At 35.2% G+C, this 16,769-nt stretch overlaps 1 protein-coding gene and 1 non-coding gene across 2 annotated transcripts; one reads left to right on the plus strand and one right to left on the minus strand.

Annotated features, from left to right (window-relative positions):
* The first annotated feature begins 9,872 nt into the window (after positions 1-9,872).
* Positions 9,873-9,945, plus strand: TRNAA-AGC (transfer RNA alanine (anticodon AGC)). Its single transcript has one exon. It is a non-coding gene; the product is annotated as a tRNA-Ala (tRNA).
* Positions 9,946-11,699: 1,754 nt separating this feature from the next.
* On the minus strand, positions 11,700-15,779 carry LOC145568669 (putative RNA 3'-terminal phosphate cyclase-like protein). Its single transcript, XM_081628095.1, has 6 exons — positions 15,509-15,779; positions 15,249-15,398; positions 13,739-13,920; positions 13,495-13,670; positions 13,061-13,277; positions 11,700-12,095 (listed from the first exon to the last, which is right to left on the minus strand). The coding sequence occupies exons 1-6, from the start codon at positions 15,711-15,713 to the stop codon at positions 11,886-11,888; spliced, it is 1,140 nt and encodes a 379-aa protein (XP_081484221.1). The 5' UTR covers positions 15,714-15,779; the 3' UTR covers positions 11,700-11,885.
* Positions 15,780-16,769: the final 990 nt, after the last annotated feature.

The following is a 16,769-nucleotide window of genomic DNA, read 5'->3' on the forward strand; positions in this document are numbered from 1 at the left end:
CTGACTAACATACAATCAATATATTAACCCTAAACATGTTTAATCTACGTTGGTTGAATATTAATGCACAAACAAATCTATTATTGGCGATCACTTGAATTAAAATCATATTAGCCTAAACAAGATTAATAATTATCTTATTATTAAGCGTGATTACAAGTACAAATTCCCTTTAAACTTGCAAGAGAGGGCGTGATCAAGCAATAACAATATATCAAGCAATAATAACAACAATCATCATCAAAATAATCTCAATCTCAATAAAGCATATTAATAGCAAGATCCTAGGTATGATACTGTAGACACCTATTTGTGTCACCCCAAAACCAAACCCGGTGATGAATAATTTTCACGTCGAATCATAATCGAATGAAGTGAAGGTGTGGAAAGTCTAGTGTTGCGGTTAGTTTTTATTTCTCTTCTTTCTCTCTGTTTTTGAGAACCTAATTTATGAAAATAGCCAATCCAGTATATTTTGGTCCATGGAAAGGGTCCAATAATAGTGTAGTTGGATTGGGCTCGAAAAGAGTTTTCCAACGATATATTATAAGCCCAATTCTGATGAATAATGAGGAAGTTATGGCCAAAATACTAAACTGGGCCCGGTTTGACCTTTATATGCGGCCCAATGATCTAGAGGATGGCCTATTATAATTTATCATTCCTAATGTGATTAGCATTGATAGTTGAGTTTTATGAGTTTTATTTAGAATAAAAGAAGTGTTTTAAATAAAATCACAGCTTTACCCCTCGTACGCTTAATTTTATCAAAATATGAAAACGTGTGAAAAAACGGCGTGCAGCGCCGCACCACAGGTCGTCGCCTGGCGACAGGCCTGTCGCACGGTGACAGATGCTTGTGTGGCGATAGTGGCGTGTTTTATTCCTTTTCAAACTCTGATTCTTTTTTATCATATTCCGGCTGATTTTCGTTATAAATAGCCTCCTTAAACCTCCGTTTTCAAGGATTAAAAGAAAACCAACTCTCATCAAGAATTTCTTGATACTCTCTCTCTCTCTCTCTCTCTTTTTAAATCAACTTTTCACAAACAAAATTCCACATTCACAAGATCTAGACACACCTAACCAAGTTCGAAGTTGCCTTCGCCCTAGACGTGAAAGGTTTGATATTTCTGAGGGTTTGGTCCTAAATCTCTATTTCCATTATTTAATTTAATTGTTTAATTTATTATTTTCCTTGAAGTTACTAATGCGTGTATTTTTTTATTAGAAAGAGATACGAGGCATCAAAGTATGTAGTCTTATTGCTCTATTCTTGTAGAAAGCATGTTTGTTATTTATTAATTCTTAGCATCATGTTAGGATGTTATTATTGCTTTTTTGTATCATGTTTAGGGTGCTTCCTATGGTTTCTAATATCATATCAATATCATGTTAGTATCATGCTAGGGCTAAAGCTTTGATTTTTATTGTTTAGTGACATGCTAGGGTTTGTTATTAATCTTGTTAGTATCATGCCTAGGATCTTGCTATTATTATGCTTTAACATGATTATTATTGTTATAATTATTGTTTTTATAATTATGATGATCATTATTTATTATATTTCTTGATATGTATTTTTATTGTTATTGCTTGATCACGCCTTTTATGCATGTTTAAAGGGAATTTGTACTTGTAATCACGCTTAATAAGATAATTAGTAATCTTGTTTAGGCTAATTTGATTATAATTCAAGTGATCACCAAAAATAGATTTATTTGTGCATTTAATTCAACCAACATAGATTAAACAGGTTTAGGGTTAATCTAATGATTGCATGTTAGTCAAAAAGCGCACATGAATACGAGTAGAATAAAGTAGAGGCCTATTTTTAGGGCAAGTTCAATCTCTTTTAGGTTGGATTTGTACCTTCATCCCCGAACTTCCAGTCATGGTTACAGACCTATTGGAGTTGACGATCTCATGGATCGTTAAGGGGTGTAACTTCACCCTGTGAACGGTTTACAAGTTCCTAAAACTTTTCGGCGACTCTTTTGCTCTAACTTCCTTCCCTTTGGACGCCACCATACTTAAGTATATGATCACAGTGGGGTTCAAGTTTGGGATGGCTTGAAATATTTCCTAATATGTCACATTTTGACCATGTCTAGAGAGTTTTGTATACGCGTCCTTTCCGTCATTTTAATAAAACTATTATTGGCGATCACTCGATAAGAAACGCAATCCGAGACGTGTTTTTATTCCCTACAGATACTAACAAGATTAATAACAAATCCTAGCATGTCACTAAACAATAAAGATCAAATATTAATCCCTAACATGGTACTAACATGATAGAAGAAATAGGAAGCAACCTAAGCATGATACTAGAAAGCAATAAAAACATCCTAACATGACACTAGGAATTAATATAATCTAAGCATGATTTCTATAGATATAGAGCGATTAAAACAACTTACTTGGTTGCCTCGTATCTCTTTCTATGAAAACAATACACGCGTTAATAACTTCAAGGAAAATATTAAAACAAACAATTAAATCAAATAATTGAAATAAGATTTGGGACCGAACCCTCAGAAATTATCAACCTTTCACATCTAGGGCGAAGGCAACTTCGAACTTGGCTAGGTGTGACTAGAACTTGTGAATGAGGAATTTTGTAAAAGAAAAGGTTTAGAAAGAGGGAGAAGAATAAGCTATTGCTTGAGAGAATTAAGGATGATTGATGATTATTGATGATTCTGAATGAATGAAAAATGGGGAAATACGACCCTATATATAAAGAAAATAGTCCGAAAACGATAGAAAAGAATCAGAATTTCAATCGGAATAAAACTAACCACTGTCGCCAGCGACAAAGCCTAGCGCGAACCGACAAGGATCACGCATGGCGACAGACTTGTCATTTGGCGCTAGTTAAAAGATAAAACGCGCTTTTATACGGAATCCTTTCCTTAATATAATTAAGCAATTAAACTCCGTGTTTATCAATTTTAAATCAGATTTTATCAAAATAAAACACTTGTTTTATTTCAAATCAAATTCATTATTTTTCTTAAAAAGATAATTGTTAATCCTAGCGCCATTAGATTTCAAAATAACCTTCTAGACTACTCTAGAAAATTAGAATCAATCCTAATAATTTTAGGAATAATAATTAATGGGCCCTCTACTAGATCATTGGGCCATAAACCATTTCAGACCCAATTTAGTACTTTGGCCATAACTTCCTCATTATTCATCGGAATTGGGCTTATAATATATCATTGGAAAGCTCTTTGCAAGCTCGACCCAACTACACTATTATTGGACCCTCGTCATGGACCAAGCTAAATTGGACTAGCTATTTTCATAAACAGAGAAGATTTTCGAAAAAAGAAATATTTTATTAAAAATAACCGCATCACAAGACTTTCACACTTTCACCTTATTTGATAATCAAGTGACGTGAAAGGGTACTCATCACTGGGTTTGATTTTTTGGGGAGACACATTTGTGTGTCTACACCCTCTCTCTCCGTTTCTTTTTGTGATGTGTGCTAAAGGGTTGTCGACCTTAATTAGAGAAGTAGAGGAAAAAAAAATTGATCCATGGGATGAAGATCGGGAAGAAAGTTAGTCCAATTTCACACTTATTTTTTGCAGATGATAGCTTACTTTTTATCAAAGCTACCGAAGAGGTGGTGGACAATATGTTTGAGGTTCTTTCTATCTATGAGCCTGCTTTCGGCCAGAAACTGAATATGGAAAAATATGAGATGTCCTATAGCCGAAATTTAGATTAAAAAAAAGGTTAATATGCTTCAGATGAAGTTATCGTTTAAGGCAGTGGAGGGGCATGAAAAATATTTAGGACTTCCAACTTACATTGGAAGCTCTAAAAAGATGGTTTTTCAGATTATTCAAGACCGGGTTTGGAAAAAGCTTATAGGATGGAAGGAACATTTCTTGTCACAAGCAGGAAGAGTGGTGTTAATCAAAGCGGTGGCTCAAGCAATTCCTACATATGCTATGCAATGCTTTTTTATTCCGAAGAGCATCACTGATATAATTGAACGTATGTGTAGAAATTTCTTCTGGGGGCAGAAAAAGGAGGAAAGGAGGCTTTCGTGGGTGGCTTAGGAGAAGATGTATTTTACGAAGAAAGAAGGAGGTATGGGGGTGCGTTATTTTCAAGCTTTTAATAAAGCTTGATGAGTGTCATTTATGACACTATTTTATATATATGTTCCTTAGATTTTGGATAAGTTCCTTTAGCATTTTAGTATTTTTATTTAGGTTTCTTATATTTTGTGGCTTGTTTCTCATTTGTGTGTTTTTATAGGTTATTGAGTGGTTTTAGAAGGTAAAAAGATCAACCAAATGAAGGTATCAATGCGGAGTGCAACTGGAAGTTCCAACCGAGGAACTTGAGAAACTGACGGAGATGAAAACAGCTTGCTGGGCACGTTTTGTTCGTCTAGGTTCATTGAATCCACGAATTTGGGAAAGTCTTGGGGAATAATTTACAAGATCTACAGTTGTTAGAAAAGATATATTTTATTTAAAAGAAGATCTTAATCAATTGGTTAAGATATGGAAGAGATATATTTTCACAATTTTATCTAATTACTTTCCTTATCTTTGAAAGATTCCCAATTATCTCTTAGCCTATTTAAAGCCATGACATTATAGAGAAAGAGGAAGCCAGACACTGAAGAAGACACGAGAGAGAAGGGAGGCTTCACTCCAAAACCCTTCTAGGGTTTGGAGTTGTTGGTCACTGTTCATGATACATTGCAGCAAAGGAATTCGGAGTTGCCTGAGAGGAACTCATATCCGAATCTGAGAAACTTGATGGGATCTTGTTTCGTTTTCTTTTCTTATCTTTGTATTATGAGTCCATAGCTTGTTATGCTCAGTAACTATTAGTTTGAAGCCATGTATTAAGTATTTGAGACGAGTATTGTTGGTTTTAATGATTAATGCTTTAGAGTATTCTTGAATTATTGTTTTGTTCATACGAATGATGATTTCTTATAAGTAGGTGTACAACTATTTGTTTGGGTCTGATTTCTTTTGCTAATTAATACTACTAAGTCCGTAATTGCTTGGCAACATTAATCGAGTAGCAAACAATTGTAGAGGAGGACGTTCCACTCTATTAATTGAAAAGTAATTCTTGATCGAGGCCAAATCACGTAAGTTCCGGAGTGTTGTGGTTGTCTTGGCCTGGTGTTTTCCTAGTTCTTAATGCTGTCATCAGGTTAAATTCCTTGCTCGTAGTATAGGGGTTATCTGTTGGTTAGGGTTAGTGAAAATCGTACGGGATCTAACCATTAATAAGGGAAAATAGAGGAACTTGTTCCATAAGTCAAGCTATTCTAAAGGGTTAAGTAATAAGTCCGTGATTATACATTTGCCTGGTGGATTTCTATATGTAGTTGCTGAGTATCTCAAGTTCCTTATCTGTTCTTGTTCTTATTAGTTTAAGTTCCTAGTTGTTAGTTTATCTTTATCCTTAAACACCCCCCAATCATTCTTTTACTGTTTTGAGTCTTTGTTATTCTTAGTTATTTGCAAGCACATTCTTCGTGGGATCGACCCCTACTTCCACTAATTACAAGTTAGTAGTCTTAGGGTAATTATTATATATTTGTGTGCGTTTCCACTACTAAAATTCGGCTAAATTGCGACCGTTTTTCTACGACCGTCTGAAAAACGGTCGCAAAATTCATATTTTGCGACCGTTTTTTATGCGGTCGCAATATTACGACTGCTTTGACAACGGTCGCAAATTTGCGACCGTTTTACGACCGTTTTTAGCCTTTTAGACGGTCGCAAGGCTGTTTGAATAATTAAAAATAATTCCAAATTAAAATAAATTGTTTGCGACCGTCAAAGACGGTCGTAAATGTCATAATCTGCGACCGTCAAAGAGACGGTCGTAAAAGTCAAAATCTGCGACCGTCTCTGACGGTCGTAAATGACATAATCTGCGACCGTCAATGAAACGGTCGTAAATGTCAAAATCTGCGACCATCTCTGACGGTCGTAAATGTCATAATCTGCGACCGTCAAAGAGACGGTCGTAAATAATAATAATCTGCGACCGGCAAAGACGGTCGTAAAAGACCTATTTTTTAATTTAAAAAACGGTATAAAAGCATACCTTATTCACAAACCCTAATTACTTCACACTCATTCAGCAGCCGCTCATTCTCTCTTTTCTCTTTCTCTTTCAATTCCTCTCTCTCTTCTCACAGTTGTTTCTCTCTCCTCCTTCGCTCCTTCTTTCGTTCTCGCCATTCCTCTTCTCCTACTTCATTCCTCTTCTCCTCCTTCGCTCCTTCTTTCCTTCTCGCCATTCCTCTTCTCCTCCTTCATTATTAATTGACTTTTATTGCCGGAAATAGATCGAAAATCGTCCTAACATTCAACCGACGCCAACCGTAACCACCATGAACCCCCATCGTCAAGCTTTAGCCCACCACCACTATCTCCACCGTCACAATGTTATGGCTAAGCAAGTTGATGGTTTTTAAGGTCAAATTCGACCATGAAAAGTCTAGATCTAGACTTTTCATTGTCGAATTTGGCCTTATTAAACCAAATTTGAGGTGAAATTCGAAGTCAACTCGAGGTTTAAGGTATGTTATCGTACGTGTTTATACTTGTTTGTCTGAGTTTTTATTCGATTTTTTTTTTATTTTTTGTTCGAATTTCAGTATTCGAATGTTAATTTTTGTTCATTTTGGGATTCATTTTCGTTTTCATTTTTTGGTTAATGTTTGGGTTTGATTTTTGTTATTTTGTTAATTTTACTATGTATGCTTGATTTTCGTTTCGATTTTTGGGTTGATTTTTGTTAGTTTTATTTCGAATTTGATTTTTTTGGTTGATTATGGTTAATTACTTTGAATTTTCTCTGTTTTTTTTATTAATTCGAAATTCCATGTTTTAATTCGAATTCCCATGTTTTATTCATTGGAATTTTGTCTTTTTTTTCGTTTGAATTTTTGTTTGGATTTTTTGGCTTTTTGGGTTTGATTTTATCTTTGTTTTGGGTTGATTTTTGCTAGTTTCCGTGGTGGTTGGGGTTTTCATGGTGGCTGGGGTTTCCGTGGTGGCTGGCTGGGGTTTTCGTGGTGATTGGGTGGTGTTTTAAGGTGTGCAGTGTGGTGGTTTGGGTGGGATCTGGGTTAAGGGTGTGGGTGGGATCTAGGTTAAGGGTAGGATCTGGGTTAAGGGTGTGGGTGGGTGGGTTTTTTTTCTTTTTTTTTTGTTTTTTTTAAAACTTTTAGCGACGGCTTATGACGGTCGCTAAATTCAATATTTGTGACCGTTTCAAAAGGCGGTCGCAATTTCTAATATTTGCGACCGTTATTGAAACGGTCGTTGAAAATAGGGAAAACGGCCGTAAAAAATCTGCGACCGTCAAACGGTCGTAATAATTTTTTTTTGCGACCATGATAATAACGACCGCCATGTTGCGACCATTGACGGTCGCAATTATGTTTTGCGACCGTTTTTACTATTTTTTGCGACCGTTTGCGCCGGTCGCAATTTGGCCAATTTTTAGTAGTGTTCGACACCGCATCAAAGCTCTTCTCGCTAAACAAGCGTGAAGAATTCTTAATAACACGAAATCCCTCATGGTGAAGGTCCTTAAAGGGAAGTACTTCCCTTTGAAAAGCTTTCTGGATGTTAGAGTGATTCCTAATGCTAGCTATACAATCTATTATTGCTGCCAGGGATTTGGTGACTAAGGGAGCTTTAAGAGTTGTTGGGGATGGAGTCTGCACGAATATATGGTCAGATCCTTGGGTTCTTGGGCTTCCAGGTTTTAAAACTCTGCTAAGAAAGATGGGAGCTGATTATGAGGGGCCGAAGCTTGTTCATGAGTTAATAGATAATGGGGCTTGGAAGGATAATGAAATTGAAGATTTATTTTCAGATTGGGAAGCTCAAGCTATTAGAGATATCCCTTTACCTCGGCATAGCTCAAGTGATTTCTGGACGTGGCATTTTACAAAAAAATGGGTACTTCTCTGTGAGAAGTGCTTATTATGTGGAGTTGAAGAGTAAAAGGTCTAACAATGCCTCTCCTTCCTTGGTAACGAGAAAGTAGGTCTGGTGTAAAGTGTGGAAGACTTGTGTCCCACCGAAAGTTAAGATGTTCGGGTGGAGAGCAGCCCATGGTGGTCTCCCTGTCAGGCAGGCTCTTGTGAAGAGGGGTGTCCAAGTTGACAAGGCATGCCCGATGTGTGGTAACGAAGAGGAGAGCTTAGAGCAACTTGTTGATGTTCTGCCCTGAGAGTAGCAGGATATGGTACTAATCCCCTCTCCAGATTGATACGAGTAACTTTCAGAATACTCGTTTCCATGACTGGGTTGAATCACTTACGAAGATGTGGTATGATGATCACTGGTGGAACTTATTCTGGTGCCTGAGTTGGATCATTTGGAAGAGACGCAATGCGTGGATTTTTTATAAGAGGAAAATGGGTCTCATGGAAGCTATCTCCAAGACTGTGGGCTGTAAGGGGGAATATGAGAAGGCTATGGAGAGTTGAGGTTCGAAGAAGGATGTTTGTTCTTCTCCTCTACAGTGGCATCCTCTTGCTGCTGGAACATATAAGATTAATTGTGATGCGACTCTTTTTTCGGGGGGAGGTATTGGCTTGGGAGGAGTTGTCCGTGATAATGTAGGTGATGTGGTGGCTGCAACATGTATGAAGATGAATATGAGTGTTGACATTGAAGTGGCTGAAGTTCTGAGTGCTAGGCATGCTATCCAGATTGCAATTGATGAAGTTGATACTCGAGACTGACTGTCTAAAATTAGCAAACCACCTGCAGAAAAATTTGCATGATCCTACTGTGTTTGGGAGTATAGTTAATGACATTTTAGTTTATTCCTCTCTTTGTAATGTTGTAGTATTTTCTCATGTTAGAAGACAAGGTAATGTTGTTGCTCATAAACTTGCAAATATGAGCAATAATTTTAGTGAGATGCGGGTTTGGCTGGAGAAAATCCCTGCTGATGTACAGGGCTATGTAGTTGCAGATTGTAACTTTCCCCCTTAATTAATAAATCTACGGAGTTTGTCCAAAAAAAAAAAAAAAAAATGGCATGAAAACAAATGAATAAAGTTGTGAGTAGGGATGGCAATGAGTCCTGGACGCGACCCAAACCCGGTTAGACCCAACCCATATTTTAGGGTCTAGGTCCTTAAATTTTAGATAGATGGGTCTAGGTCTAAGTTTAATGGGTCGGAGCTGGGTCTACACTTTTTGGACCCAGACTCGACCCAATCCGACCCATGGACCCGTTTTTTTTTTTTTTTTTTTTTATAAATAATAAATGTATATCAGACATACTACTATTGAAATAAATCACTTAATCAGATATATTAGATTAGTAATATACTACGTAATTAGAGGTTGAGAAGTTAGATTTTAGAGAAAGTCGGCAAAACAGCAAGCAGCCAAGAATCTTAGTTTTTAAGATTTTTTTTCATGCATTGTCTTTACTTTTTAATGAACAAATTATTTGTGTATCAAAAATATGAACAATTTTTTATAATGCATCTTTTATTATATCAAGTAGCAGTATAATTATAAATTTATAATATATATATAAAAGATTATGAAAAATTATAAAAAATTATAATTAGACCCGTTTTAGACCTGAGACCTGCTAGACCAGATAGATCTGGGTCTGATTTTTTTAGACCCGGAGGGTCTGAGTCGGATCTGGGTCCACCTATAAAATTTCGGGTCTGGGCCTTAGTGGACCCGACCTAGACCCAACCCATTGACATCCCTAATTGTAAGAGGAGATCAACTTAGAATGTTAATCTCACCCTCTTTAGAAACAGACAGCCAATAAATTAAATTTAGTATTGTACTAGTAGATTTGTCATTGGGGATGTAGCTCAGATGGTAGAGCGCTCGCTTAGCATGCGAGAGGTACGGGGATCGATACCCCGCATCTCCATTTTTTTTCACCATTTTCTTGTCTGCATTCCATGTTTCACTGAACTTTTCTTGCCGAGCTTGCTAAATGGCTTTCAAGGAAAAAAGTAAGAGGAATGGCTCCTTGAAACATTGATCATACAATGTTCTTGGGCAATTAATCGTAACGAAATGACGTTACGTTCCAGTTATGTTTTTGAGCCCATTTTTGTAGTAAAGTATTACACACAATTTACATCAATACTAGCGATACTAGCTAACTACATTACTGTCTTGACTCTTTGAGAAACAACTCTACAAAACTAAGGAAATTTTATTCTACAACTAAAAAAAAAAACTAAGCTAAAGTTAAAAACCAAACATGCCTAAAGAATGTTATCCCCTAGAAATGCCGTATCACCAGTAGTATATGACTGAGCAAACACTGTGTTTATCACCTTGCTAGACTTCCTGGTGTAGCTAAATTCACCTTCGATCACGAAAATCTCGTAGCACTCAAGGCCACATACCGTGCTCATAACGACAAAGACGAGAAAAGACACCCATAAAGGAAACACAATTGCCATTTTGTAAGTGAAACCAAGTACTATGAGCATGTAAAGAGCCAAAATGGAAAGCTTCAACAAGTATTTGTCTTAGAGTAGCACTTTTCCATGTATGATAGTTGATAGTAAGCTTCTCGGAGTTCTTCCAAAGCAACGTAAGCGATGAAAAACACGAAAGCTACCATGGGAAAGTACCCTTCGGTGTATACCACGAGCGCAGTGAAGATGCACTGGAGAAGAAAGAGGTAAACCTGCAGGTTTTCAAGGGGAAGTTACTGGTTTGGTATCTGGGAATTTTGTTACATAAGACTGCAGTAAATTTAGCAGGTGGAAGTATTGAGTTGGGATATCATTAAACAATGTTTAGGATATATATAGGCAAAGATTATGAAATTAGGAAATTGCACCCAAACTACATGAAAGATCATTTGGTTAGGGCAACGAAAGTGACAGGAATTTACTAGGAACTTTCTTTGAAATTTATCCTCTCTTCCCTAGAAAAAACCATAGTACAATGACTTAAAAGCTTTAATAGTGTTTCTCCACTTTTTCTTTTTCTTTCTTTTTTTCTCTTGTTTTTTTTAAGTTGTTTGTTAACCAATGATCACTGTATATTTTCAAACATTTTAACACTTGCAAATGCATAAACTTAAAAGCTTTAATAGATTTGAAAAAATATATACTTAAATAAAAAAATAAAAAATAAAAAAATAAAAAAATAAAATTGCTTTGTGATTATACATCTAAGTAATTCAAATAGACTCCTGACTCAACACGACAATGTTTAGAATACCGTATTTATCATCCCTGTTTCCATAAATTTTCCTCTATTTCATTAGGAATTTGGAAAAAATGTAATAGAAGACATTTCAATAGCCCAATTGCCCAAATCAAACGTCCAGACTAACTCATAAAAAACTCTCCAAACTAATCACAAAGAAACTTCTTTTTTCTACTAGTAGTACAAATCTTCCTTGTTTTTGGGGAGAGGTGGGTAGAAGGGCTGTAATATTAATACAGTAAGGAAATCTGTCTAGAAATAATAACATTTCTTTGAAGAAATCCCAAAGGACACTAATTTTCTTTTTAGAAATAATAAGATTTCAATAATGCAGTATACATCAAAAAAAAAAAAAAAAAAAAAATGCAGTATACATTATATATGAATAACTTTCGTGTCTTCTATCATAAAAATAAGGACTACAAACCTGAATGTGTTTCTGAATTCGCGAAACAAAAATTAGCTCTATTGATTTCATTGATGACATTCGATTTTACTACATTCTCAATTTGGGCCTAAGAAAAACTAAACACTAAACAGCTGTGTATACTCATCATACTTCCCAGGTAGACGAATGCCAGGCCTGTAGAAACGGATATTCCACCAGAGATAAAAGTAAAATAGAGATGAAACGCATCATGAAAGCTTTCTTGAGAGATTTTTTAAACCAAATCCCACACATTTAAGTATAACAGTGCCTGTTGAAGGATCAGGCTTGATGGCAAATTGCACATTTAGAAAGTCTTTTATGAGCCTCAACGCTTCCATTCCATAAGGAGAAAGCTTTCCCACACGGATTTTTGATACATCTTGAGGACACAAAGCACAAAGAAGAAATAACAAGCCCTGCAAAAGCAGTATAATAGAAAGGAATGGGTAGTTAGTAAAATAGGATGTCAGAGAGCAAACATCACTAATAACACAGATGACAAGCAACATGAGCCCTGTTCACCACTCTTTTCATTAAGTCTACTCTGTGGAGTGTGGACTGATCCAGAGTCGAAGACACTACTAGATAGGATATTAAAGACATTAATGACAATGTAACTAAATTCTGAAACTTTTTCAGTCTCCTATATTGCACAGCAAATAACAATTCACTAGAACAATACTCGCTTCTTAGGATTTTTTTTTCCTATATCATATCAGCAGTTGCTGCTCAGCCAAAATTTCCGCTTTCGAAAAATATTTCAATTAATTGAGGTTATGTTTAGCAGATACAAGTATATATCACAAGCAAGGCACTTTAGGATAACCTGCGCTATAAATAGGTAATTTGATATCTTTCCATTTAAGGAGTCAAAGTGTATACACCAATCACTGTCATGTCTCATTCTAAACGATAGCAAAACCACCACTATGATTCCAAAGGATGGTAAAACCTACTATCACTGTTACATTCAAGGCCAGTTAGCTCAGCTCATTTGATCTCAATACAATACTGCTTGAAAACAAGTTCTATAGTGTTCAAATTAAATATGGAGTACTATGAAGCATTTTTCTCATGTTTTTATAAATTAAGAGACCATTTGTCACTTGGTTGTCAAAACAAAGTCTAACCATCAATCTGTCATACTAAAACAATCATTTCAAAATGCAATAACTCGACTTATATTAATCATGTTCAAACCTTTTTTTTCTTTACTATTTTTTTTTTTTAAGGAATAAAATTATATAGAGTATCTTTCAATGAGAATATGTAACATGAAGCAATGGTTAAAAGCTTAAAATCAATATAAACATCACATGTAATCTATTGGTGCAAAACCACATAACATATTGAGTATCTAATGATTGTTGATAGCACAAACCTGATGTGTAGAGTCTACCACTCCCCCCTGCTCAATCTCATTTAGTAAAGCGGAAGCAATTTCTACGCCAACATCTTCAGGCGGCTTCAGATTTCTCTTTTCTTCATCTTCAATCTCATCTGTTTCATCTCTTCGTGGGTAAGAAACAGCAGTATCAACAGAAATGTAGCATCCAGAAGTAGTTTCAGCAACCAGTGAAATCCCAAAGCCAGGGGAGCTAAACCAGAATCAGATATCCATACAAAATAAGTCATCAGAACTCAAAAGACTAGAGGCACAAAACATTAAAATAAATAAATAAATAAAAAGTTGATGTGTACTTTCTCATCATACGATAACCACAATAATGTCTAGAGTATTGGCCTTAGACATGCATGTACCATGTACTTTTGAATGGAGTGAAAAATTACAGACAAATGGAAGCAGAATCTTACTTTCCAGCTTGTACACCACTCTTGTGATCAGTGAAGATGTGGACGTCAGGAATCAAGCGATTGAAAATACCACGAGCCGCATGTATAATTGTATTTTCAAACTGAGATGATACTCGAGTGGAAAATGATACTCCTCTGATACGCTTTACCATTCCCTCATCAACCCAATTTACTGCCTGAAGAAGAGAATATATTAGATATACTTTTAATCAATCATGGAAAAGGCTAAGCAAGTAAAACCTACCGTTAAACTACTATGCACAATTGGTACCGACAGAACTACTTCTCCACCACCTAGAGGAGATACCCCACGGTTCTCAATTTTAAGTTCCAGACCTTCGGAAGTAACTCCAAAGCGTTTCAGAATGTTCAAAGTAGTTGACCGGAAAGTATCAATGGATGGATCCTTAGAATCATTTGTAATACCTGATGAAAACATAATGCATGTCACTTGCATTCTAAAACCAGAGCAGCAACTTCGAAAGATTAAAAAGTACTGTTCTCAGTTAATTTCACAGCCAAGAAAAAGTACCAGAAAGGGACAAATGTTAACAGCCAGTTCAGGTAAAAAAGCGCACACAATCAATCTTCCTCACCAACAGTAGATAGGTTATTCAGTTCCTTCCCTTTAATGTCTCTCATTCTTATTGAACTCTTTGTCTCTTCTGTAGTCTATTTGGGTAAGTTTTAATGATCCTAATAAGCTAATGATTCCATTTGACAGGTTCCAATATGCTAATATACCATTAGCTAATTTTTCAATTTTCCTACCCATTTCTATAAGAAGACAACTAAGATGAGTTAATTCATGACGGCAGTACTCAAATATTCCTGTACTGAGGTCAAGGAAATCGAGTACATAACAAGGGACATCAATACCAAAACAACATGCTGAAAGGTGACCAAGAAACTCAAGGCATGAACGTTAAACACATTAAATCACAAATTTCCTTGTAACTGCACAACAAAATTCCCAAATTGCATCAACAATCCAGTAACAAAGAACACAATCCGAAAGAACACATGCACATAGTTTCCTAAGCATGACAATAACTTAAAAAATAAATTCTTGATAGAAGACCACTCATGTTTGTTATACAATCACACTTTTTTACACCAATTTTTACTCAACAATGTTATAGTACCTTTTAGACACACACACATATGAACACTTGGCAAATAAAATATGAAAGCATAGAAGTAAATGATATAAATAAATAAAATAAAAATACAACCCAATTAATCAAGTCAATTATAAAAGTAAATGAAGTTCAAATTAAGCAATACTTGTAGAACATTGATCATGTAAAAATTTAGCTATTAAAGGCATAAATAAATGCAACATTAGAACCAAAAAAATCCATTACAGTATACATTAACAAATTTCTACAAAAATCTGAAAAGGGGAAGAATTCTGACTGAGCTTAATGGCAGATGAAGCTTTCAGAGTTCAGAGGTTGATGGTTATAAGGTAAGGAATCAGGATTATAAACCCAAGTATAAAATTGATTCTGCTTTTTGTTGTCGTTTTACGAACATATATGGAAGAGGATTGAGAACTAGAATTATTGAATAATGAGAGATTGTAATTTAGACAGTGAAGTGAACTCTGCTAATATCAACTCAAAGCAATTTGTAAAGAGCATAGAAAAGCCTAAACTTCTACAATTCATAAAACAACCAAAATCAAAAGCGAATAACACAACACGAAAGAACTGGAATCAATGAAAACTAAAACAAAATAAAGGCAATACCTTTGAGCCTAATTGAAAGGGGCTTCTTCCCAAATAAACCCAAAAACAAAAGTGGTTCCAAGAAATAACCAATTGAACGACTCAACCCACAATTATGTGTTAAGAATTTCCCACCCATTATAATCCCAGGCTTGTACTTCAATTTTGTACCTGCAACAACCATTAATTAATCAAAAATCAATTATTGTAAAACCCCAGAAAAACCCTAAACCCTAGAAAAACCCTAAATCCCAATTGATGGAAAATGCTGTAATTGATACCAGTTTCGTTGATTTCGACATGGCAATCATCGCAAACTTTTTCGATGAGTCGAAGGAGAGAGATTTCGTGGGGACGAAGGCCGGGAATGGTTTCATTAGATCGAATATCGTCAATGAGAATAGGAGTTGAAGAAAGAGTAGAGAGAAGAAGACGAAGTCTTAGATTTTGGCTGCCTTGAAATCTCTTGTAGTTTGTTTTCGCCATTTTTGGAGTGTTTTGAAGGTCTGACGGCCGGCAAATATAGGCGTGGGTTTCTCTTCTTTATCTACGTCTGCGGGCTTGTTTGGCATCATTTTTTGTTTTCAGTTTCTTGTTTTTTTGAAAACTAAAACCAAAAACAGGAAACAAGAAAAAGGTGTTTCCACTTTTTTGTTGTTATTTTTCAAAATTATCATGTTTTGTAATAAGTCTAAATATTTTTTGATCCATTATGTGACATATGTAATATATTTTTAAAAAACAAAAAACCAAAAAACAGAAAAACATAGCGATGCCAAACGAACCCTAAGTTGCTTAACCTTACACTTATTTGCTGAAGAAGGTCAATAGTGGGCCCCTATATGATGTCACATTAGATTAAATGGTCAATCTGGCGGGAAGTTTTAGGGTTTGTTTTCTTTAATTCATTTCAATTCAGCTTTAATAAGTTCATTTTATTTCAATTCTTAATTTCCTTATCTCATAAAATATTTAGTTTAGTTCAGCTCAATTCAGTCAATCAAAACAGGTCCTTAGTTTTTTTTGAAAAAAAAAAGTGGTAATTTACAAAAAAAAAAAAAAAAAAAAAAAACTAATAGGTTTTATTACTCCCTCCGTACTTTTATTACATGTCTATTTCCTACTTTAACACGAGAATTAAGGTATGTGAAGATTCCTTAAACAAAATTAGTGAGAAGACAAAAGTACAATGACAACATTAAATGAGTAAATGACTGTATTATAGAAGTTAAAGATAAACCCTTTAAATAAATAGTTGTACATGTCAGCAATCCATACAAAATGAAATAATCCAATCACATTCATTGCATAGGACAAAAATGGACCAATCACATTAAAGTTTTGCATGCACATGGATTCACCCCACAAATTTTTTTTTGAAAAATTTCAGAATCCCACCACTTTATGCAAAACAGGGGAAATATATAAACAGTTTTCACTTGTGAAAAAAAATTCCACTTCTCTTAATCACTTCCAAAAAATTCAAAAACATAAAAAATAATAAAAAAAAAAATTAATTAATTGGCATCATTGCCTTGTTCT

This window comes from Chenopodium album, chromosome 11 (genome assembly GCF_948465745.1).
Source record: "Chenopodium album chromosome 11, dcCheAlbu1.1, whole genome shotgun sequence".
Classification (NCBI taxonomy): Eukaryota; Viridiplantae; Streptophyta; class Magnoliopsida; order Caryophyllales; family Amaranthaceae; genus Chenopodium; species Chenopodium album.